We start from the raw sequence: 22,977 nt of genomic DNA, 5'->3' as shown, positions 1-22,977 counted from the left end.
AGTTATGCATGCACTTACAACAAACAAAACAACTCTATGTGATCTGGCCAAGAAGCAATTGAAAGTAAGTTATTTTCTGCTTTCCCTTCACCTTTCTTATTCAATTTTTCTCTTCTAGCAAACAGCATTTGACCAACCAAAACAACTAGAAACATGAGAAATCTTCTATCAGTAGAACTGATTCAGACCATCACAGCCACTTTATCTAGTTAATTAGCAGCATTTCTGCCCTGTAAATAAACTAAGTGAAAGGATCCTTAGCTTTTAAAACTATAAGGGGTCGTTTGGTAAGGTGTATAACAGTACTGAATAGAGTGTATTAGTAATGTTAGGATTAGTTATGGTAGAAGTATTTCTTCATAACTGTTTGGTTTGGCGTACTAAAAATAACATCCATTGCATTGCATAATTTGTTTACAGAAGTACCATCCACATTATTTGGAAAAGGTTTTGAAAGCGCAGTTGCCTTTTTTTTTTGTAAAATAAAATTTTTTATTAACCAACTGGAAGTATTACAACGGCAAAAAACTGCAGAACTACATTACAATTTCAGCAGAACACAACTCTCTCTCCTTAACTTCAGAACCTGTATAAAGCGCAACTGCCTTTATACAAAAACCATGGTATTGCTAATGTCATGGTTTGCTATGTATAAGAAAAACAAGGGATTAATAATACCAAAGCTAGTATATGTATACATCCTACCAAACGATCCCTAAGAGTAAGCTGGAATCATACATTAAACCACACAGAGAAGTGGCAAGGACACAAAAAATTTCAGTTTTGATTAGAAATCTTTGCAACGTTGATTACGCATGACTCACATTTCTTTGATCAGTTGCAGATTAGTATTTACAGATGTGGAGCCACACATCATACATTTCAGAGCATAAAATCGAAAGTCAATTAGAAGTAGATCAATCACCCGATAAAAATGTGATGATCACAAGAAGCTATGAGATTGTTCAAAGGAGCCAGTCACTGATGGTCAAGCATTAGCTTTTCTGAATCAACTCTATAACCCTTCTATTGCCTCTTCCTCTGGTAGAGTGAATAACCAACAAAAGCAGACATAAAAAATGTCCATAGAACCTGTGATTACATGATAGAATTTAAGCCAGAATTCAAACTTTTATGGTGAGAAAGGCAGTCAAGAAAACGAGAGAAATGGAAATACCGTATTGATCATTTGCCATCGTTCAAGCCTTTTAATTCTTGACTGCATGTCTTCAATTACACCATCCAATGGTGAAATCTCTCTACTGGGCGAGGACTCTGAAGATGAACTGCTTCCCTGCTTGCAATACACAAAACACTAATCAATAAGAGGCTGACTAACCATTAGACTTGATATCATGCGGTAAGCTCGACCTAGATGTTATAACAGTGTACCAACATTCCACAATATCTAAGTAGTATGTGAGTGAGCTCAATCTACATACTATAACACTGTAGAAGCATACCATAATGTCAAACTAGTACGTGTAGCTGAGGGAAATAGGTGGCGTATCACATGAAGGCATATATGATTCATGAATTAATCGGAAGCACGCGAAAAAACTCCTTTACTGGACACTATCAGCCATATGGCCTTCGCTGTCAAAACTTGGTACTACTACTGCAATTATCGTGTGTTTGGTACGACGGAAGATATTTTTTGAATAATGTTCTCTGGAAGATGAATTTATGGAAATTGTTTTCTGCTGTTTAAGTTTGATAGTTGAAAACATTTCCAAAGAAAATGTATTAAAGACCGATGATAACTTTAAGAAACTGGAGAGTGTTTTGATGATTTTTAAAAAAAAAAGTAACAGTAGTGTTTTGATGAAAATTTTGAGTATCAAAATACATAAAAATGTCTACTTATTGGTAGGAGCAGTGATGAAATTAAGAGATGAGATGTTGTGAAGGAAAGCACTTTTCCTCATTTGTTGGAAAATGTGTTTCTTCTGACCAAAAATTTTTACTTCCATAATAAAAGAAAAAGGGAAATTTAACCAAGAAGGAGCTTTATATAGTTTTTAAAGGAAAAAGAGAAAAATAAAATAAAAGAAAACAAGAACATGAAATCCTCATAGATAGCCTTGAAGAATTTCAAGCTTGGAGGAAGACAGAATTATAAGCAGAATTTCTAGTGCAAACCAATTTCAACGACCATTCTTCTTTAATTTGGAAAACCAATTTAAACAACCATGTCCAGACTACCATCCAAGTCAACCAGTGGGATTTACCATCATTAATTGAACAGCCTAATCAAGTTTTCAGGTTGGAGGAAGACAGAATTATAAGCAGAATTTCTAGTGCAAACCAATTTCAACGACCATTCTTCTTTAATTTGGAAAACCAATTTAAACAACCATGTCCAGACTACCATCCAAGTCAACCAGTGGGATTTACCATCATTAATTGAACAGCCTAATCAAGTTTTCAGGTTGAAGGTTAAGCCAAATCCTATATGTTTCCTATATTTGTATCAAATGCTAACTTGAACCAAGCTCGGATTTCGGTTGTAAGAGTGAAAAATAACACTAAAAGCATGTTGAACAAAAATGTTCTCAGCAAACGCATGAACAATGAGGAACTTAGAAGACAAATGATTGAAGTAAATATTGGCCTCAACCACTTTTATCCAGTTATCAAACTATAACAGGAAAGATAGAGCAGTAGATTATCATGTTGATAAATCAAAAACAAGCGTCAGTGTTTCCGAAGCTCCCTTCTACCCTCATTTCATATCAATGTATCAATGATAAACTACAAAAATGAGGTATGCCAGCCCACCAAATAAGGTTACCTGAGATTGTATGTATTCCACGAGTTCTTGCAACCTTGCTGCCTGTTGGGAATGGATACCACTTGAACTTCTCTCTAATGCAGGCAACCGTTCTAAAACTATTTGAAGATAACTCTGTGAAGAAATTCAAAAAAGCAAGCTATCAGTTTGGACTGTTTCTGATGTAAGACAAAATTCTGATAGTAATAGTAATGTCAAATCAGAAGAAAAAAAGAAGGTGAACGTCAAAACCTTGGTAGTATATGAACCATCTAATTTGAGTGTTGACCCAGCAGCTGCCACAACCTCTTTATTGACCCCTTTAATTTGTATGTAAGGGCTAGGCACATCTTGTAGATGATCAACCTCTATAAGAATCTAAAATGAAGAACCCTTTACTTCCTCGAAAGCAAGTCACATAAGAGGTAATGCATGAAAAAAGTGGAAACCTTAACACGTAATATCAACCACACATAAACTGAGGAGGAGGTAGAATGCAGCATATGAGTAGGAAAAAACAAAAATTATCAGGAATCAGATCCGAACCACATTGGATAATAGGTAAAACAGATTCGTACCAACACCTAGGAAGACTACTGAAAACCTGCAGTGCAACTGAAAAGCCTCCTATCAGTAGTCACACAGGGATCATGACTGTATACTATATGGTGTTTTTATTTCTTCCACTTAACCACAAGCATCTTGATTTCTGCCCCCCCCCCCCCACCCACCCAAAAAAAAAAAATCTTCTGTGTAGCTATTTGTTCCTATTCCCCTATTAAAGAAATCCTTCTTGAGAGTTCCTTTATGTGATAAATCTCTGAAATCTTCCACTTGTTCAATTACTGTTAATTCTTTGATTCTACCAAGATCTTTTTCTTCCTCTAATATCCTAAAGTCCTCTTTGTTCCATCTTCTGATTGTACTGTCTTTCCTCCTTATGGTGACCATTTTGGTTTTACCGCTCTTATTTCTTTTTGAATAAGGAGTAGTATTGAGCAAATCTCAGTGACTGCTCTCCTGGAAAAGTCTCTTTTGGGTGTCCAATTGAGTGGCACCCGTGCTTCTTTTTGATGAACGTTCTAACAACACCATGCCAATTATTTGTGGCAATTCCAAATGAGCAGTACCTTTTACCTGTGACTAATCGTGCCTCTTCTCTGGTGACAGTTGCATTGGCAGCGTACCACTTTCCGGCGACATTTCATATTTCCAGCCATTTTTCTCTTTCGGTGACCAAAATTTTTCTGCCGAAATCCCATCTATCATAATTTTGGCGAGATTCTAGTGAATCAAAACTTTGTCAATGACCTTCTGACATGCTTTCTATAAACCATTCCAGCAACAATTTATTTGTTGTTTCTGGATAAGTAAACTCAAGTTGATTCTCCACTTTGACTTTAAGGGACGAGTTAGAAGTAAAGTGCTTGTCTGTTATAATGGTTGAGTTAGCATCAAGTGTTATTATTAAGCCGGTCTTTCGTCTGTTTAAGATATGAATTGTATACCACACCTAGAAATAGGTATTCCTTTTCTCTTATTCCTCACAAATGATATAGATTACAATTCTAGTAATGTAGACAAGTCTTTAGTGTGTCTCAGTATGATAAAAAAAAGTATCCAAAAAACTGAGAATACCTTCCCATCTTGGTAGATATAAGCTGATGCTTCAATATACGCAACTGCCTGATACCTGCAATCAGAAATTATGAAGCATAAGAATTTGATTCAAAATATACTGATTAGGAAAGAACCTAGAAAAGATATAAATAGAGATGATGAGCCAAGTCACATATGAATTAACGTTATTTACTAATACTTATGAGAAAGGATAGATATAATATGGAATAAGAAAGTGTTAAATGGAAGAAAAAGGATAGAAGCAGCGATAACAGAGACATTCAGTATTTCCATTAGGGTCATTTTGAGGAAAGTGTGCCTGGGTTTGTTATCCTTTATCTGTATCTTGTTTTTTTCTTGCTTTCTCTTTTTGCCTTTTTGAGGGGTTATCAAGTAGTAGATTGCCCTCAGATTGTGTCCCATGTGGGAAAGAAGTATTTTATTTATTTATCACCAAAAGAGGGAAAAAGGTTAGGACAAAACTTGGCCCAGCTATTGGTGAGGAAAAGGTAGATTAATGCCCGCATCCAGCAATTGTCCTTTCATGTCCAAAAACCAACTAAAGGGAAAAAGTTAAAAACCCATCAAACAGAAAAGACTTGGTATTTTCTGCAACAAACATCAGTCCAAGATGTTGTACTTGGCTTCTGAATCTTATTTTGTCCATACAAATGCATTTAACCAAGTCAGACTTCTAAAGAACTTCCCCACCCATTTTGGCCTTTACCATCATCATCTTGCTGGGGCTTCCCTCATCTTCTCCATTAAAGTTGTTGGTAGCCCCAGAATAACTCATCCCTTTCATCCCCCTGCATTCTCTCTTCCTCCTCTTCAATGAAATCATCTGAACTACCCAAACTGGGACATCAAACATAGTCTTTCTATTATGTAAAGACTTGCCATTCTGGTTGTTGCTTTCACTAGCAGGCATTCAACGTCTTTTTTCTTTTCTTTTTTTGATAACGGTAGGTACGGGCCAGCTTGCGTGCACCTCAACTATTCCACCGTGGTACCTACTAGCTCCCACCAGCACAGGTACCAGGTAACTCTGCCCACCAAATCTTAGGGAGATGAGAAGAAACCACCTAGTGTTTTTTGTCTTTGCTAAGACTTAAACTCTGCAGGTGTTCAACTTTTATAAGTACCAGATGATGTCTAATATCCCCGCAACCCTTCCTTTCATAACCATTATTTGTTTATAACAAGAAAACAAGCTCAATATGCAGTACAGCAATCAACTATCCAAGACATGTCAAATTCAGAAGGATCTACAGAATCTATATAGAAGAGGCAGTTTTTGTTCTCATACATAATTATTCAACTGTACATCCTTTAGCCTATTACACGAACTTTGAGATCAATTCATACAAGGCAGGCCAAGCATGCAATAGACAGCAGAGTATACACAAGAAAAATTTCTAATGCAATTGAATGGCATGAATTATTGATACAACAGAATCATACACATTATCTGCCGAAAGTAAATGAAATTATGAAGCGTGGAAATGAAAGGATGGACGATGCAAGAAATGGCCTAATAAAAACCAGCTCCATTGTCAAATACTCCACATACCCAAGATTAAGGAGGCCGGCGACAGTACTAATGCTGATATCGAAGTCCACTTTCGGCTGAATAATATAATTTCCTTCTCTTATAGGCTTCAGATGTAGCAGTAGAAAATATAAGCCAGTATGGTCAAGCATTTGCACAAAATTTTCCAAAAAAAGGAACGGTACAGCAAATCCTTCGATAAATACATTTGTATGCATGTTAAATCACACACCTCGCGTATTAGCAATGCGAATCTTCCTTCACATATTCTGACTCTAATGCAATCACTCTCAGTTAACTGGCCATTGGCAGGTATTCCAGGAAGCCGCAAGTATATATCAATAAAATTCTGGACGGAACTACATATCTTGGTGGGGTCAAGAATTCTCAAAATGTTTTGATATGCAACCTGTAAACAGTTTGCTAGTTAAAGCAGCAAAAGGAAAAGACTCGTTCTGAGTCCTACGTATTAGCATAAAGGAAGCAACTGACCTGTTTATTGCTTTTCAGCACAAACAATGAACTCTCAGGGGAGAGCACAGGGTCAAAGTCGTTCCTGATTTTTAGCTGCAGAATGGTATTAAAAAGGCAGAGCACCATAAAAATTACTTTCTATAATAAGTTAACAATTTTACTAGCAACTGGGGGAAACCCCGTAAATAAGCCATAGACCAAAAAGAAGAGAACCTACATCAAAATATGGTTCTCAACAAAAGAGACCCAATCTTCTATACAAACAGGGCCCTCATGGGTACACCAAAAAGAAACTAGAAACAAAAGACTACTTTGCAATTTTACAAAATCTTGTTCCGCTCCTTCAAATGCTCTCCTATTTCTCTCATTCCAAACAACTCACATGATTGTAAGGGAGCAATATTCCATGCCCTTGGACTTCTTCCCCTTCTGTGAGTCCAACTATGCAACGCCTCCTTTACTGTGCCCGACATCACCCACTGCATACCAAACAAATTAAGGACCACCCTCTATAACCAATTAGCTATTTGACAATGCAATAGGAGATGATCTACATCTTCACCGAGCTTTTGCACATCAAACACCAACTAACATAGGTGATCCTCCTCATTCTAAAATTTTCTGCTATCAAAATCACTCCCCTTGCTGCCAATCACGCTAAGAAACAAACCTTTCTTGGTGCCCTGGGATCTAAATAGAGTAACGAGGGAAGACACATTCCTCTCTCCCTAACAACCTCTAATAATAAGATTCAACAGTGAATAACCCATCTCTACCCTCGCCATCTCCATACGCCTCACAATATCTCAACCAAGTGATGGAAGAAGGTTCCTCCTGAATGTCAAATCCCAATGAACTTCCCCCCTCCTTGTGAGACTTACAGATTTGTTGGATTGTCATTCTCTTTGACAAGATACTCTATATATGTTAGGAAAGGCTTCACTAAACTCGTTCTTTCGCACCACTTATGCGCCCAAAAACTAATCCCGCGTCCATCCCCAACCCTGAAAGAAATATGTATACTCCTCCATAAGCCACACCCAAACGGTGTTGTGATATTTCTAGTCCTCCATCCCCATTCCATAATACTATACTTTTCCGCTACCAAACCCATCCAAAGTGCATTCTCCTCCACCCCAAATCACCATAAATATTATTACTAGCAATTTGCTAATAACAGATACTGGGATTTCTATTGCCACTTTATGTAAAAAGCAGTTTTAAGTTGCACGATATTGTACAAAACTTGTCTCATGCACCGCTACTTGTTACAAAATATCAGGCGATTTGCACCATGAAGTAATTACATAAACTTCCCCATAGTAAACATGCAAAATAAACATTACCAAGAGATGACAACCATTACTTAAAATTTCTAGTAGCGAATTCTGCTTGATTTAGAAGATCACTTAATTCTAAAGCCCAATTTATTGCTAAATTTAAACTATCTAGTGAAAACTATATAGGAAATACGAAAAGTAAACATATTTCCAGAATAGACTAACATGTGCATGAACAAGATGTGGTTCAATGTACTGCTGGAACATTGGAAACACAGTTGTCATAATTTCATTTTGGGACATAAAGCAGCCAACTCTACTTTTGTCTCTTTGAACTCGAGAAAGAAGATGTGAATGAACACCTCCAACCTGTTCCAAAACAGGCAATAAAATCATTGGTGATAAATTTCTTACCTAAATACTTTCACAAACGAAGTGAAGCAAATTCAAAATAATCATGTATAACATCATCATACTTACAACAGCAATCCACAAATCCAGTGATTTTCTGATGTCAGGGTGCAAAGCATAAACACCTTCAAAGATCACCTAGTCAAATTAAGCAGAACTTACTCAGCTTCTCTAATTACTGTAGAAGATTAGCAGCAAAAAGCAATAGCTATACCAACAATAAACTTCACAGCTTTTAGAAGGAAATCAATTGTGTCTTCATCTTACTTACCTAATTCAACATACATCGTCTCTTTTTTTATTTATATCGTGCCAAAACTTACTCAGTAAAAGCAAGAAAATCTGCACACACCACTCCTCATTCCTTTTTTGTGTCTTTTTCTTTTTGTGTGTGTGGGGTTTGTGGGGGGGGGGGAGGGTAATAGTCATACCACTCCACATTCTTCAGAAACTTCAAGCTCCTTGAAGCCGCTACGAGCGCCTGTTTCAAGGTCAAAGATAGGTACTTTCGTTCTTCGGCAATTTCTGATGTCACTGATATTCTACAAATGACAAACAGATTCAGGAACAGAGAAATATGGCTGGGGAAGGAAAAGCATACAGGAATAGCGCAAGCTATGCCAAATACAAGTAGTCCAAAGTTATAAACCCAAAAGTAAGACTTCCAATATAGATGCAGATTTTCAGATACTGCAATAGACTCATAGGTTTACACCAAAGAGTAAATTGGAAACCATCGTATAAGACAAGAACTACAAGAACATGCTAACTTGACAGTTCCTTCTTTATTCTCAAGTTACATACACATTACCATATCTGAGGCGGACTCATCTCAATGAAATGTTAGGGTCTTTTTTGAAAGTAATACATTATTGGCCTTTTGACTAAGATCAAGTGTAGTATCTCTCTTATCATTTCTTTTTTTAAATAAGTAAAACATTTTTTTCCAATGTAGCTAGAACCTACAAAGGATTTTATAAAGTGAATAACAAAACACAAATTTCCTGGAAGGACTGGACAATCGCAGTGCAGAAGTTAATTTCACAGACAGTAGAAAGTAGGTCTTGCTAAGAAACTAAATTTGGCCTTAGGTATTGGATCTATCACAAAGACAACCAAACCAAATGAATGTCTTGATTTTGACGGACTTCTGTATACCAAATAAAAGCTCTCATAAACTGGAAAAAAAGTAAGAAAGATATGTTTATAACCAAGACAACTATGAATCCCGATCCCCTAACAAATCCCCATTAAAAGCATATTGTATAGGAAGTAAAGGTCATACATTCTCTTCATTAACATATGGGAAAGAGAAAAAAAATGTTATTTAAGTGAGAACCCGCAGCAAGCAATGTAAGAGTGGATAAGAAATTTAAAGTTTCCCAACCCAATGATCACCAAGAAAAATCAAAGTGTAGCACCGTAAACCACTTCTACCATTATAAGGATCAACTTAACGGCAGATGAAAGCATTGTTTTTTGTTAATTTCTATAACTAACTTAATAAAATTTATTGAGTAGCCATGAAAATTTCCCCAAGGATTTTCTACAGTACTGATCCCCTAATCCTACGAGGATTGGAAATCCCACTTGTTCTGAAGTGAGATATAAGAGGAAAGCAAAGACTATGAAATGAAATAATTAATTTTAAGAAAAGTATGTGATTCAATTCCAAACTCTAAAAGGTGTATAACAATGAAATAAGCGTTCAGGTAAACTATCTCTCTCCTTTTTTTCTCTTATTTTGTGTAAGTAGTTAGACAAGAAGGGTTGCTCTAATGGTAAGCAACCTTCACTTCCAACCAAGAGGTTGTGAGTTCGAGTCTCCCCAAGAGCAAGGTGAGAAGTACTTGGAGGGAAGGATGCCGGGGGTCTATTTGGAAACAGCATCTCTACCCCAGGGTAGGGGTAAGGTCTGCGTACACACTACCCTCCCCAGACCCCACTAAGTGGGATTATACTGGGTTGTTGTTGTTGTTGTTGTTATTTTGTGTAAGTAGTTAGCATCCACAATGACATTTCCCAGAGCAAAAGCTAAGACTTGAATTTCCTAACACAGCTAATCAATCCATTTGAAGGACTTTGCTGGGGAAAAAAGAGAAGAAACAAAAAGGACTCTGCTGGTAACCTTATTTACCTTCAATAACAAACGAGGCTGCAGTTTCAAGAAAAGAGTACAGAGCAGAAGAGAAGAAAGGATGATTTTGTACCTTGGACAGCAAACCGAGATCAAGAGAGCTAAAATCATCATATTTAAAGTCCTTTACATGTTCAGACTTGTAATAGCTTTCAAGGGAAACAACTTCGCAGCCAACAATATTTGCCATCTTACGAGCCAAACTCGTTTTTCCAGATCCGCTCGGACCTCCTATAGTGGCAACAAAAAGCGGGAAAAGGGGGGTTAAATAAGATGCTAATCAATTCAAAATATCTTGATTTTTTTTATTTAAGATACCTAATGACAATTAGGACTGAAGATATCATCTCTCAACATTTATTCTTAACCAAAGGATCCATGTGCATTATAGCAAAAACTACAGTTACCAGGAATAAGCAGGAATCAATTACCATCATAGTCAAATTTTATTGCTTAAAACCTGTACTTTTCAGGAGCAAACTAAAGCATTGATATTTTTAATTAGGGAAAGGAGGCATTGTTTCACTTGGCTAGCAAAGGAGGCAGTTCTAACCCAGGATAATCTCATAAAAAGAGGAATCCCATTGTGCTCTAGGTGCTTTCTATGTGGGGAAACAGCTGAGACAGTTAGCCATCTATTTTTACGCTGCAGGATTACAAGATTACAGATGAACTATGAAAGATATTTATTAATCTCAGAGGTATCTCATGAACAATGCCCTCTAAGATTACTGAAGTGCTTACTAGTTGGGATGAAGCTGGAACTGGAGCTGGAAACAGAGATAGATGGAGGACTGTCCCTGCATGTATATGGTGGACAATCTAAAAGGAGAGGAACTCTAGATGTTTTGAAGACAGTAGCAATTCAGTGCAGAAGATCAAGCTGAATTGTGTTCTTTTTTATTTTTGGTGTAAACAGAAGTGGCCAGAAGATACTGTATCAATCCTAGAAGTTTTAGAATACTGCTAGAATTGCAGAGCAGTTAGTCTTTCTTTTTGTTCTCTTGTAAATATGGTTTCAATATGGTTTCAGTACAACCTATGTACTATTATATATTAATACACACAAATGTTACCATCTCAAAAAAAAAATTAGGGAATGTTATCTCCTTTGATTTATGAAATTAGTACCTCCTTGTGGTATGGAAATAAGCTTTGAGCCCCCTTGTGGTATTGAAAATAATCTGTTCCTCGGCCTTTTATATATAAACATAAAACCCATTTTTAATCCAACAACTAAGATAAAAGCCCTAATACCCTCCAAAAGCAATTCACTTCAATTTGAGAAAGGCAACACTTGATTTTCTTTTCCAAATCATATTATTCTACCTTGTAAATTTTTAGATAGATTGATGATGATTATGGAAATAGAATGTGCAGTTGCAATTTAGGTATGAGATCCAATAGTTCAGGTTAGCAATATTTTATGGATAAACAACCCCGAATCTACCACTCAGAATACTGATGTGGGAGCAAGTGAACTTATGGATTTCGTGCTTATTGGTAATGAATTTATAGATCAAAATTGGGGAGCAAAGAACCGCGGTTATTCTGAGAATTGGATGTGAAGAAAGTTCATGATCATGTTAATGGGAACTTCTTGTAATTCCTTTTTTTACCTATTTTTTTATGACAGCGGTGTTCATATCAACTTGCACGCACCTCGACTATTTCACCTGGTACTTGGTACAGGTACCAAGTAACTCTACCCACCAAAAGCTTAGACAAATTGGATAGAACCACCAAGCATTTTTTGCCTCCGTTGAGATTTGAACATGAGACTTTATGGTTCTCCTAACTTCTATATAAGAGTAAATGGCTCTTGTACTAGAATGCATCCTCTGCAAACCATTCAAAGAAATCATTACTTTCTAAAGAAATATGTGTTTCAGGAAAAGGCGAAGAAAGTCAATTTTCAATGAATATCTACGATAAGATATTTCATTACGGTCAATGAAACTCCATTCTCATTTTTTGGTAGCAAAAGCTGAATTAGGCCGGGAGATCCCCTCTATCTACTTCTTTTCTTATTTATGATAGAAGATTTTAGTAATATTTCTGGAAAAGGCCATGGCACAAGGATATCCGTGACTTCATAGTAGATAAGAATAGTAATGAGATATCTGTATCCCTTTTTTTTGGGTAACTGTGGTGCTCGGGCCAGCTTGCGTGCACCTCTACTATTCCACCCCTCCCACAAGCACGGGTGTTGGAGAACTCTGCCCACCAAGGCATAGGCAAATGGGAAGAAATTACCTAGCACTCCTTGTTTTTATTGGGATTTGAACCCTGATCTCCGACGTTTTCACCCACTTCAATAACCGGTAAGTCACACCCTTGGATGCAATATTGAGACCTTTATATCACATCTCATATTCGCAAGCGACACGTTGATTTTTTATGAGCCACAGACGAGACAGATTCATTTCCTATTACCGGTGTGGTACGAGGAAGTGTTTAGGTTGCGAGTCAACATGAGAAAGTCCAAGACCAATCATATTGAAGAGGTGCATAATGTTAATGAGCTTATAATGGCTTGTGGTTGTAACATTGTGCAGAATATGCAACGATGCTGGAGTTTTAGCACCCTTTCATTGAGAAAATTGAGAAAATACCAAAAGGATGAACGAAAAACAATTTGCTAAATGATGGAAAGGTCAAGGGTACAAAACAAAGTAAAAGAAATATCACTTGCAGGACGGCGAAGGTGACGAGCCCAACGGGAACTAGAGAACAGTGCCATTCGCTGATTAACCACATTCAACCAAGCCTTTCGGGCAAGTGCTTATCGAGATATGCGAATGCAGAAGAAGCACTATGAGGAAGGCGATGCATGCTGAATGTTGTAAGTGCCGGTGGTTTTCAAATGACTTTACAACCACATATGGAGTAGTGCTGAGGAAACTGTGAGGGGTATGAAGGAGTTCTCTAGAGTCGTTGGGTTCACAGTCCAAACCGGCAATCAAATGTGATTCTGGTTAGATTAACTGTGCAGATGCTCAACACTAATGAAGAAACCCCCAACTTATTCACTAGCATGCTACAGTTGCCAAAATGCTCAGGGGAAAGAAAAGAGTGTCTTGAGAAATTACACTACTAGGAAACCCATTTAATGATATTTTCCCTAGACAGGATATAAAACTACATGTAGTTCAGGATAAAGAATGATATGAAAAAGGACATGTAGCAAAAATATTTCTGCGAGTCATATAAGAGTTTCTTGCTCAATGAAGGTAATTCGAGTCCAAGACAGAAGACTAACACACCCAAGAAAGTTGTGTTCTTTACATGGTGCGTAATGAAGGATGTGATCCTTACAGCTGATAAATTGAGGATGATGCAACAAATTGTAGTAAGTTGGTGTTGCACGATGTATGAGAGGATGTGGACCACCTGACAATTTTGCAGCAGATTTAAGGGCCTCAGAATATTCCATGTTTAATTTAGCCTAAGTACCATTAAAACAACTGTGGGAGTTGTGGCCAGTTGATGTATGGAGTTGCCAAACATAAGAATTAAGGGCATATGCGACATTTTCAATGAGGTGTTAGAGGAAAAAATTGCGACATGCATGTGATTGGTTAGACGGATATACCACATGATTTTTAAAACTACAAGGAGGCTACTAACCTATTCAACCATAGGGAGGCATAGGGCGGTAAAACGGAAGTTCCAAAAGCTGTACAAGGTTAATGATGGTTTTCCCCCTATTAAGTATCACTAACAAGCATTTTTGAACTGCATAACATCCTTAGTCCTTAAAGCAAAATTTCTTAGTGGTAACAGTTTTTGATAATTAAAGATCAAGGTTACTTCAGATAAGATGAATATCAGTAAATATTTTTGGGGGAGGGGGAGGAGAGAGATCTTTGTTGTTCATTGTACCAATTCCAACTATAACTGGAAGACCCTTGTTCTCCAGTAAAGCCTGCAAAAAAACAGTAATGAAGCTAAGTTTCTGTTTGTGACAAGAATGAGCAGATTCTCAGATTTCGAAAAAAAATGTAAAAATGGCTAATCACATAATCTGAACCTGGATTGCCTGAACAGAAAGAAGTAATCCTCTGTCCAAATCATATGAATCAGGCATAGGAGCAAGCTGCAGGGCATCCCTGGAAGAAGTAGGATCTGTTGCTGTTTTATGAGCGGAATTGAAACAAATGGATAATTGATGACGACATGTAGATCACGGCTTGTTCCCAGTAAAACAAACATACCAGTAACAGAGCCATGAGCAAGTGCTGGATCCAGTGAGACAAAATGCCATGTTGCTAAGACAGGTTCCATTTTGGACTTTGTGGGGGAACGCGTCCAAGGCTGAGATAAATCTTCTAGCCGGTTGACCAAGTTTGAACTAACACGAAGCGGCTTTGGAGCTGTGATGCTCTCTTGGTTGCTAGCTAAAACAGCATTAGGCGGATTAGATAACGGTGGTGTATTCAGACGTGGTACACCTGCAAGTGAAAAATCATTTATCAGAATGCAAATATCTGATTGTTGAAATCACATCAACATGAATTTTGTACAAGCATCTCACAGTCATCGTAAAGTTAGTGAAGAACCTTTGAAGGTGAATTTTTCCCATGTTTTAACTTTGTGGATCCTAGGAATGATAATTGAGCAACAAGCATTAGCCCTATCCATGATATTGCAGCCTGTGATAATATCAGGAATGCTAGCTTTTCAGAATTTGCTTCTACTAGCCAATTGTTGCAATGAATTCTCCTTTTTCGCCATTTTATCTTGTGCTACTAACCACCCCCTCCCTCCCTGAGAGAAATATAAATTTTCTACCGCTGGAAAGACTTGCCAAGGGATAGTAGAGAATACATGTCATCACCCCTCCTTACCAACAAAAGTCATGCCACTCACTTTCTCTGGTTGAAAAAGGTAGGGTTCTAAAAAACATTCCATCTATGAAGTAAATATCAAAGAGCTCTAGATGCCACCATAAGCATGCAATAGCCAAAAGATTAGAAGGTGGCATTCCCTTACCCACCATTAATTTCCTAATATAATCCCTTTAAAAAATGGACATATGTAGCTTGTCAACTTGTCGTTGCAAATGAAAGCTAGCCAGAATCCAAAACTAAGAAAGCCCTATCTATAACATATTTTGTAAAATCAATAGCTTAACCACCATAATCAAACTCAAAAATCTTTTATGCATTCATAAGCACTCTGGACTCGGATTTCACTCTCTCAGCAGTAAAGCTGGATTCATTACTATAACTGACCAAGAGTTCAAACAATTAAAATTTCAACTGATAAATCAATGGCTACTCGAACCAGTGGGAGAAACAAAATAACAATGAAAACTACATCCAAGAGACAACCTTTCCTCTCCAGAATCATCTCCAGATATGATTTAGTAATCCAAGGTCCATTAATACCCATCCTTGATGCTTCAGCTCCAACCATCTACAAAAAAGAGATGTCACCAAATAAACATGGAACCAGATAGACTAGCACAAATTGCAATAGGTTATAAAATAATCTTTTGATACAGACTTCATGCCGTTGTCCAGAATTAACAAGATGAAAAATGACATATAGAAGATAGCGTGAAGACAAAGAAGAAGAATACAATGGTTTAACCATCCTAGAAGCAAGATCTTGAGAGAACAAGATAAAAATAATACATACTTTCCGATTTATTCCCCGCAAAACCAGATATGTCTCGCCCAGAGTGTCGATCGTTTCCAATGAATTTGAGAAGCTGCCCTCAATAACTGATGTTGAGGCCCTTTTGTAACTTACGACTACATTGTATCCCAAAGCCAGCAATCCACCCAGGGTCATTCGTCCAACCTACAAAAATTTAAACTATGGTATGAGGAAAAAGAGTAACATATGCTTTTAGGTCACTCACAGAGGATTACGCTAAGAAACAACGGTATGAAATATTAAGGCGACTAATGAACCTAGATCATCAGTCTAAACTTTGGTAAGAAATATTGATGCAGACGATCACGCAATATTAGGAATTTCGGTGATTATCCTTAGTCTAAAGTTCCTTTAGTTCATGTAATCTATGATTTCTTTATTTTATGTAGCCAAAAATCCCATAATAAAAAATAAAATAAAAAACACTCTTACATGTTCACAACTCAATTCAATTATAACTAGATAGAGCATAACCAATATAGATGATTCGTATAACTAATCTTAACACGTTTAAAATTGAGAAATAGTTCACTTATTGAATATCAAAAGAGACCAGTTACCTCAAATTCAGCTTTGGGCCGAATTATGAAATTTTTGTCAACAATCCGTTGATCACCCAAAGAGAGATAGTATCTGATACCCGATTGACGCACCTTAATCCAATCATTAATGCGTGCTTCTTCACTGGCAGATGGAGGTCTTAGGTACATCTCAATAAAACTATGAACAAAGCTCCAGAAAGTCAGCTGTGACCATCACTTACAAAGAAAACTACAAGCACAATGGAAGGAATAGTTGACAAACTTTGCTGTGGCAACAATGCCACAGTGTAGGAAGAACCTAGAGTCTAGAACTCACTTGTCGACTTGCGCTTCCTTTCCATGGAATACATGAGATGCATGTTCATCTTCTAATTGCTGCATAGAAATTTAATTCAGAGTCAGACTTATGTTTCTTATACAAATAACACCGCCAATATATAAAGGTAGACTACTCTGAAGAACCATGACAAGTAGAAACAATTTAAACAGGAACTTTTCTTGGATTACACCATCATACAAGGATACACTTGTTCATGTTAAAGTACAGGTCGCTAAATGATTCTAAGCAGCACAAACCTTTATTTTGGAGATAGCGTTCTCCCAAACTGGGGGTTCATTATACAAACAAAACTTTGCCTCCTGAGTTGTAAGATTAATCCCCTAAGTTCGATAGGTTATACATTTAACAAGTGACTATAAGAGTTCTAAAAGGCCATATGTAGCAAAAAAGCTATTTATTCTCAGGAAGAAGCCTATTAACTGAACACATCTGAGAATGATCAAATGTATAATCTACTCAAAAAAACCCTGCGCACATCCCAGGTAAAAAGCACAAATCAGCTCAAGTAAAAGTAGTATTATCACTGGAGAGGATAAAACTAGCATCCAACAACTGCTTCATGTTAGAAATTGCAATTGTCTCAGGACCAGCAACACTAAATGCACAAATGTCAACAATCATGTCAACATGACATTTCATATTAAGGTAGTGTGGACTAGACAATCTAACACATGAAAGTAAAAATTCATACCATTAAATTCCATGGAGTAACATTTAGAAATTAGCACTGAATCTTACACACCTCACTTTTGCACTTGAGCTTGTAGATTGGCTCTCTAAATGATGACACAAAACTGTTGTTAATTCTGATCTGCATAAATATAGGGAATCAAGAGTAAGATTTTGGACGACAAATTAGCATGGGAGACTTCAAATTTTACCTGAGCATGATGAAGGTCTGGTTCAATATGCTTCCTAAACAGAGGGAAAATACTGTCGATTAGGGAATCCAGCGGGCAAGATTCTCCTATATCGTACTGAACTTTAGAAAGAAGACTGAAGTGAACCCCACCAACCTAAGTGACAGGCACAAAGTATACTAAAGTTGTATGGGTCAAATAGAAGTAATCGCACCATGGTTAATCAGATTGAAGTGTGAAAAATAGAAATTTTACCACAGCAACCCGTATATCTAGCAAGGACCGTAGTCTTGCATGCAAAGCATAAGCACCATCAACTATTACCTATAGAAACGATGATCATTAAAACATTGATATAAAAAGGACCATGGGAAACAAATAGTAAGCATTCTCACCACTCCTGATAAGCTACTTTTTATTGCTTTAGTACCAATGCGTCTTCGTCCTTGGAAATCAAACACAGGGATAAATGTATCACGACCATTTATCAGGTCCTACCCAAACAGGAAACGAACTTTAAGTGAGCAGATAAAGGACCACAACACAGATTTAAAGATATTATACTGTTCTAACATTATTAGGCCAATTGAACAATTTCTTGAGGAGACTAACATACTCCAAGGCTGTTGGCACTGAAATGTACAGAGAGCTGACTTTAACAAAAATCCTATCATCCTAAACCACAAAAAAAGTAAAACTATTTTTGGACCTCAGAGCAAAGAGCTTTAATACATTTAATCCTACATCAGTTAAATTCAACTTTAATGGATAAAGATGGAAAACGAAAAAACACTGTACCTCGAGATTCTCGACAAGAAGATCAAAGTCTATTAAATCCATATCATTTCCATCATCCACTCCAGTGCGATAATTCTCCATCGACACAACAATACAACCAATCACAGATGCTACTTTCTCTGCTAAGCTTCAGAAACAATTGAATTCACATAAGCCAAGCTAAGTCGCTAAATTAGCAATAGAAAAAGCTCCACTCAGAATCTACCATTCTCAATGGCATGCAAACAGAGGACTGTAAACCAAGCTTACCTCGTTTTACCTGATCCACTTGGACCACCAATGCCAACAGTTACAACACCCTCTTTCTTAGAACGAAGTTCTTGAACAGATTTTACCAACAAGTAATAGCCATGATCAAAGGACTGCAAAATTGCAAAAAGAGAATCATTTCTATGTCATTGAGACTACACATACCACAAATTCCAAACTGCAGTATCCAAAAACAGCAGCCCGGTGCACTAAGCTCCCGCTATGCACGGGGTCTGGGAAAGGGCCGGACCACAAGGTCTATTGTACGCAGCCTTGCCCTACATTTTTTCAAGAGGCTGTTTTTACGGCTTTAACCCGTGACCTCCGGGTAATATAAGAGCAACTTTACCAGCGGTATTCAAGCGGAAAAAAAAAATCTCCTTTATATTCATGATTTTCAAATACCAAAATATACTGAATTAAAATGGAAGAATCAACAAATTGGAAACTATACAGCTCTAAACTAGCAACGTATTTCCATAATTTTATATACATGGACACCCTTCTGCACATTTTACTCATTTGATGACAAGGGTCCAAGCTTATCAGCATAGAAATGAATGAAAAGAGGAAAAGGGAGGAAAAAGTATACCACATGAAGAGGAAGGGATTGAAGAATGGAAGGGGAAGACGAGGAAGTGGAAGGCTGCTGTTGGTAGTAATCGCGACCTCCTTCTTGAAATACTCGCTGCACCACATCATCATCCATAACCCCAGAACTTAATTTGCACCTTTCAAGATGCAAATATTTTTTCCTGCGGAAAAATATAAAGACGCAATTTTTTTCCTTTTGGGGGCAAATTTCAAGGCTTCAAATTCAATTTTCGTGGATGGTATTGTAAAACCCTGATTGCAAAATCGATTAAGATTGAAGGAAGGGGAAAAGGATCTTGTTGATCACTTTGTGGGTTTGCTTTGTAAAGTAGGTAACAGTAGGGACGTAGTGCTAGTTTGTTGTAAGATACATGAACATTCAATTCTCAAGTCTTGTATGTATGCGTGTTCATTTACAGAGTTTTGGTGTACAATACTTTCCCCGCTTGTGTTTTTTGCTTGCACAAGTCGGGATTCAGCATTTCAAGAAAATGAAAGGTATTGCTGCATATTACCCTTTTGAATAATTTGGTATTTTTTTCAAATTAAAAGAAAAAAGAAAGATGAATAATTCCATTTTGTTATAAAGTTATTTTTTTACCTAAGTTATACAAAAAAAAAAGACAAAAATAATTTGATTAGACATCATGTATCTAAACACACGAAAAAATTAGACATAATAATAAATTTCTCCCAAAATGCCAAAAAGATAACGTTAATTATGGCAAGTATTGCCTACAAGTCGTTCTGGATGGACCTATCAGCTCAATTGGAGTCCGTCACACGGGTAGGTTTCGTGTAACGATCCCGCCAATTGTTTTGTGTATTTGAGCTCCATTTCCCCAATGCTTCTTATATGTTTGGTTGTTTGTTTTGTGACTTGCAGGGATGGTTGGTTTGGTTCCGGAAAGATTTTGAAGTGAATTAGAACACTTACTTTGTTGGAAGTTTAAGTTAAAAGAGTTGACTAAGATTTGGCTTTTTGTGTAAACGACCTCAGATTAGTGATTTGATGATTCCAATAGGTTCGTATGATGATTTTGGGCTTAGGCGTATGTTCGGATTTAGATTTGGAAGTTCCTAGAGTATTTTGGTGATATTTGCCAAAAGTTGGCAATTTGAAGGTATAGGGAATTCTTAAGTTTGACCGGGGTTGTCTTTGATGATATTGGATTCTAATTTTAGTTCTGAAAGTTGGAATAGGTTTGCTTTGTCATTTGGGACTTGTGTATGGGTTCATTTCGGATTGGATAGGCTTGAATCGGACGGTTGGTTGAAGTATGAAAGTTCTTGAACTTAAAAGAAGTTCAATTTGCATTTTGGTTGTTGATTCGTTGTTATGATGTTATTGTGTCACGACCCAAGCCCAATGCATGTATTGTCCATTTTGGGCCTAGATCCGTATGGATTTGTCTTTTTGGGCTACGCCACCTCGAGCCCCAAAAGTGCGTGTACCATGTAAACTCAACTCATGCCTTATATAACCCTTCACTTTCCTCTCCCATTCTGGTGTGGGATTTACCTAAAATGACATATGCACCCCTTCTTCAGAAGCTTCTCAGCCTAGAAGTTTGTCAGTCATGCTTAACTCATACTCTGTTATGGGCATCATATTCACCTCCATTGGGACTCAGCGTCCTTGCTGAGGTTTGCCCTACCACCGTACTAATGGAGATTCAGCTCTGATATCATATTTTTCACGATCCAAGCCTATGGCACGTATTGTCCGCTTTGGGCCTAGGCCCGCACAGATTTGTCTTTTTGGGCTACGCCATATCCAGCCTAAAAGCGGGAGTACCATATGAACTTAACTCTTGCCTTATATAACTCTTCACTTTCTCTTCCAATGTTGGATTTGCCTAAGGTGACATGTACCCCTTCTTTTGAAGCTTGCCAGTCTAAAAGCCTGTCAGTTCTGCTTGACCCGCCCTCCGTCGTGATTATCATATACCGTATGTGTTTGGAGGCTTTGGAAAGGTCCGCGCAGTGACTTGTTAGTATGATTGGACTGGGTCCCGAGTGGCTCGGGAGAGTTTTGTACCACACGGAGTATTTTGAGCAATACAAGTATTTGTTAGTGTTAGGCTCTTCTTCGCGATCGCGGAGGTGTATCGCGATCGCATAATGCATTTTGGTGCTGGGAAGAATTTCTTCTTCACATTCGCGACAGTGTAATCGCGTTGGCGATGGGTTAGGCAGGGTGGTCTCCACATTCGCAACAGGTGATCGAGTTCGCATTAAGTTGTGGCAGCTGGGGCATGGCCAAGGCTCGGCCTTTGCGTTCGCGTGGATGGTCCCGTGTTCGATAGGCCAGTGGAGTTTTGTGCATTATGTTTGTTGGCTGGGGCCGCGTTGACGAAGAGGTATTTGAGGAAATATATTTTTGTGCATCGGAAAAGCGAGGCAATGGCCGCATTCGCAAAATGTATCAATATGCAGACTCATTAGTGATATAATTTCAAGATTTTACCCATAATCTCATACCATAAACTTCGAGATGTGGAAATTTTGGAGAACAAATTCGCTACTATATTGGAGGTAAGCAATTTTCACTTGAATTTGTCTTTATATTTTGATTTCTCATGGATTTCCACACCTAAAACTTGAAATTTTAAAGGAAAATTTGGGGGTTTGTCTATAATTCAAGAAAGTAAAATTGGGATTTTGAGAATCGATTTGGAATCTAATTATATATTTGGACTCGTGGCATTATGGATAGTCGAGATCTACCCATTAAATCAGGTTTTGCTCGTGTGGGCACGTGTTGATTTTTGTTGATTTTGGACATTTGATTAAAGTTTTATTATTTGGTGTTGTTTCATTGGCTTAGTTTGACGTTATTGAGTTGTTTTTAGCTAGATTCGAGCCGATGAGAGGTGATTTCTAAAGAAAAGGAGTTTTTAGAGGGTTGATTTGGTCCATTTGAGGTCAATTAGAGTCCGTCAAAAAAATTATACAAAATCAGCATATACTAATATACACGAAAAAATGTATATAATCATAAATTCATATTGTATGATCTTGAGATGCCATAAATTGAACTCTAAAGTCACAGTGAAGTAATGAGTATTGTTCACTAAGCCATTTTCAATGGACCTATAAAATTTTAGGCCAATTAGTATTCGTCTATAAATTCTACAAAATCAACATATACTAACACACACGAAAAATGTATATAATCATAAATTCATATTGTATGACCTTGAAATGCCATAAAATAAGCTCGAAAGTCATGACGAAACAATGAGTATTGGTTACTAAGATGTTTCCTACGGACCTACGAAATTTCATGAAAATCAAAGTCTGTCAGTTTATTTTTTTTACAAAATTAGCATACACTAATACAAATAAAAAAGTAGATATAATCATAAATTCGTATTGCATAACCACGTAATGCTATAAAATGAACCCGAAAATTATGGTAAAGGAATAAATGTTGTTCACTAACCGTCTCCAATGGACTTACGAAAATTCAGGCCAATTGAAGTTCATCAAAAGAATTCTACTAAATTAGCATGTACTAATCGAAGTTCAAGTTTAGATATCTCAAGGGACTAGCAGAAATACAAATGACTGGAAGACTGAGGAGACATGGGCAATCAAGCATGGAAAAGGGAAAACTGCTAGCCAAGAGATTTATAGGATGACTTTGGGAGGAGGTGTATACCACATTTGGCAAG

At 37.3% G+C, this 22,977-nt stretch overlaps 1 protein-coding gene across 6 annotated transcripts; it reads right to left on the bottom strand.

Annotated features, from left to right (window-relative positions):
• Positions 1 to 764: 764 nt before the first annotated feature.
• On the bottom strand, positions 765 to 19,769 carry LOC104247886 (inorganic pyrophosphatase TTM1). Of its 6 annotated transcripts, none has more exons than XR_716343.2 (26): positions 19,296 to 19,769; positions 18,704 to 18,816; positions 18,455 to 18,581; positions 18,052 to 18,150; positions 17,912 to 17,980; positions 17,678 to 17,812; positions 17,539 to 17,607; positions 16,773 to 16,831; positions 16,475 to 16,634; positions 15,894 to 16,058; positions 15,584 to 15,668; positions 14,465 to 14,701; positions 14,281 to 14,375; positions 14,133 to 14,175; positions 10,321 to 10,478; positions 8,542 to 8,652; positions 8,180 to 8,248; positions 7,925 to 8,068; positions 6,438 to 6,512; positions 6,178 to 6,354; positions 5,967 to 6,052; positions 4,412 to 4,466; positions 3,026 to 3,141; positions 2,795 to 2,908; positions 1,178 to 1,294; positions 765 to 1,092 (listed from the first exon to the last, which is right to left on the bottom strand). XR_716343.2 is itself a non-coding variant. In XM_009804033.2 (26 exons), exons 1-26 carry the CDS (start codon positions 19,410 to 19,412, stop codon positions 1,027 to 1,029), a joined length of 2,871 nt encoding a protein of 956 aa, XP_009802335.1. In that variant the 5' UTR covers positions 19,413 to 19,769; the 3' UTR covers positions 765 to 1,026. The 6 variants fall into 6 exon arrangements, 5 of the variants coding, with proteins under 5 accessions (XP_009802335.1, XP_070016249.1, XP_009802336.1 ...); XM_009804033.2 differs by having other exon boundaries at positions 3,026 to 3,151; XM_070160148.1 differs by lacking the exon at positions 19,296 to 19,769 and having other exon boundaries at positions 3,026 to 3,151; positions 18,455 to 18,573; positions 18,704 to 18,809.
• Positions 19,770 to 22,977: the final 3,208 nt, after the last annotated feature.

This window comes from Nicotiana sylvestris, chromosome 10 (genome assembly GCF_000393655.2).
Source record: "Nicotiana sylvestris chromosome 10, ASM39365v2, whole genome shotgun sequence".
Classification (NCBI taxonomy): domain Eukaryota; kingdom Viridiplantae; phylum Streptophyta; class Magnoliopsida; order Solanales; family Solanaceae; genus Nicotiana; species Nicotiana sylvestris.
This window is presented reverse-complemented; position numbering and strand designations above follow the sequence as displayed.

Coding starts and splice junctions, on each gene's coding strand:
- LOC104247886 (XM_009804033.2), bottom strand. CDS start 19,412: ATGGATGATGATGTGGTGCAGCGAGTATTTCAAGAAGGAGGTCGCGAT. Junction 16,635..16,772: donor AAGGAAGCGCAAGTCGACAA/GTGAGTTCTAGA, acceptor CTTTGTTCATAG/TTTTATTGAGATGTACCTAA. Junction 8,069..8,179: donor TGGATTTGTGGATTGCTGTT/GTAAGTATGATG, acceptor GTTTTGGAACAG/GTTGGAGGTGTTCATTCACA.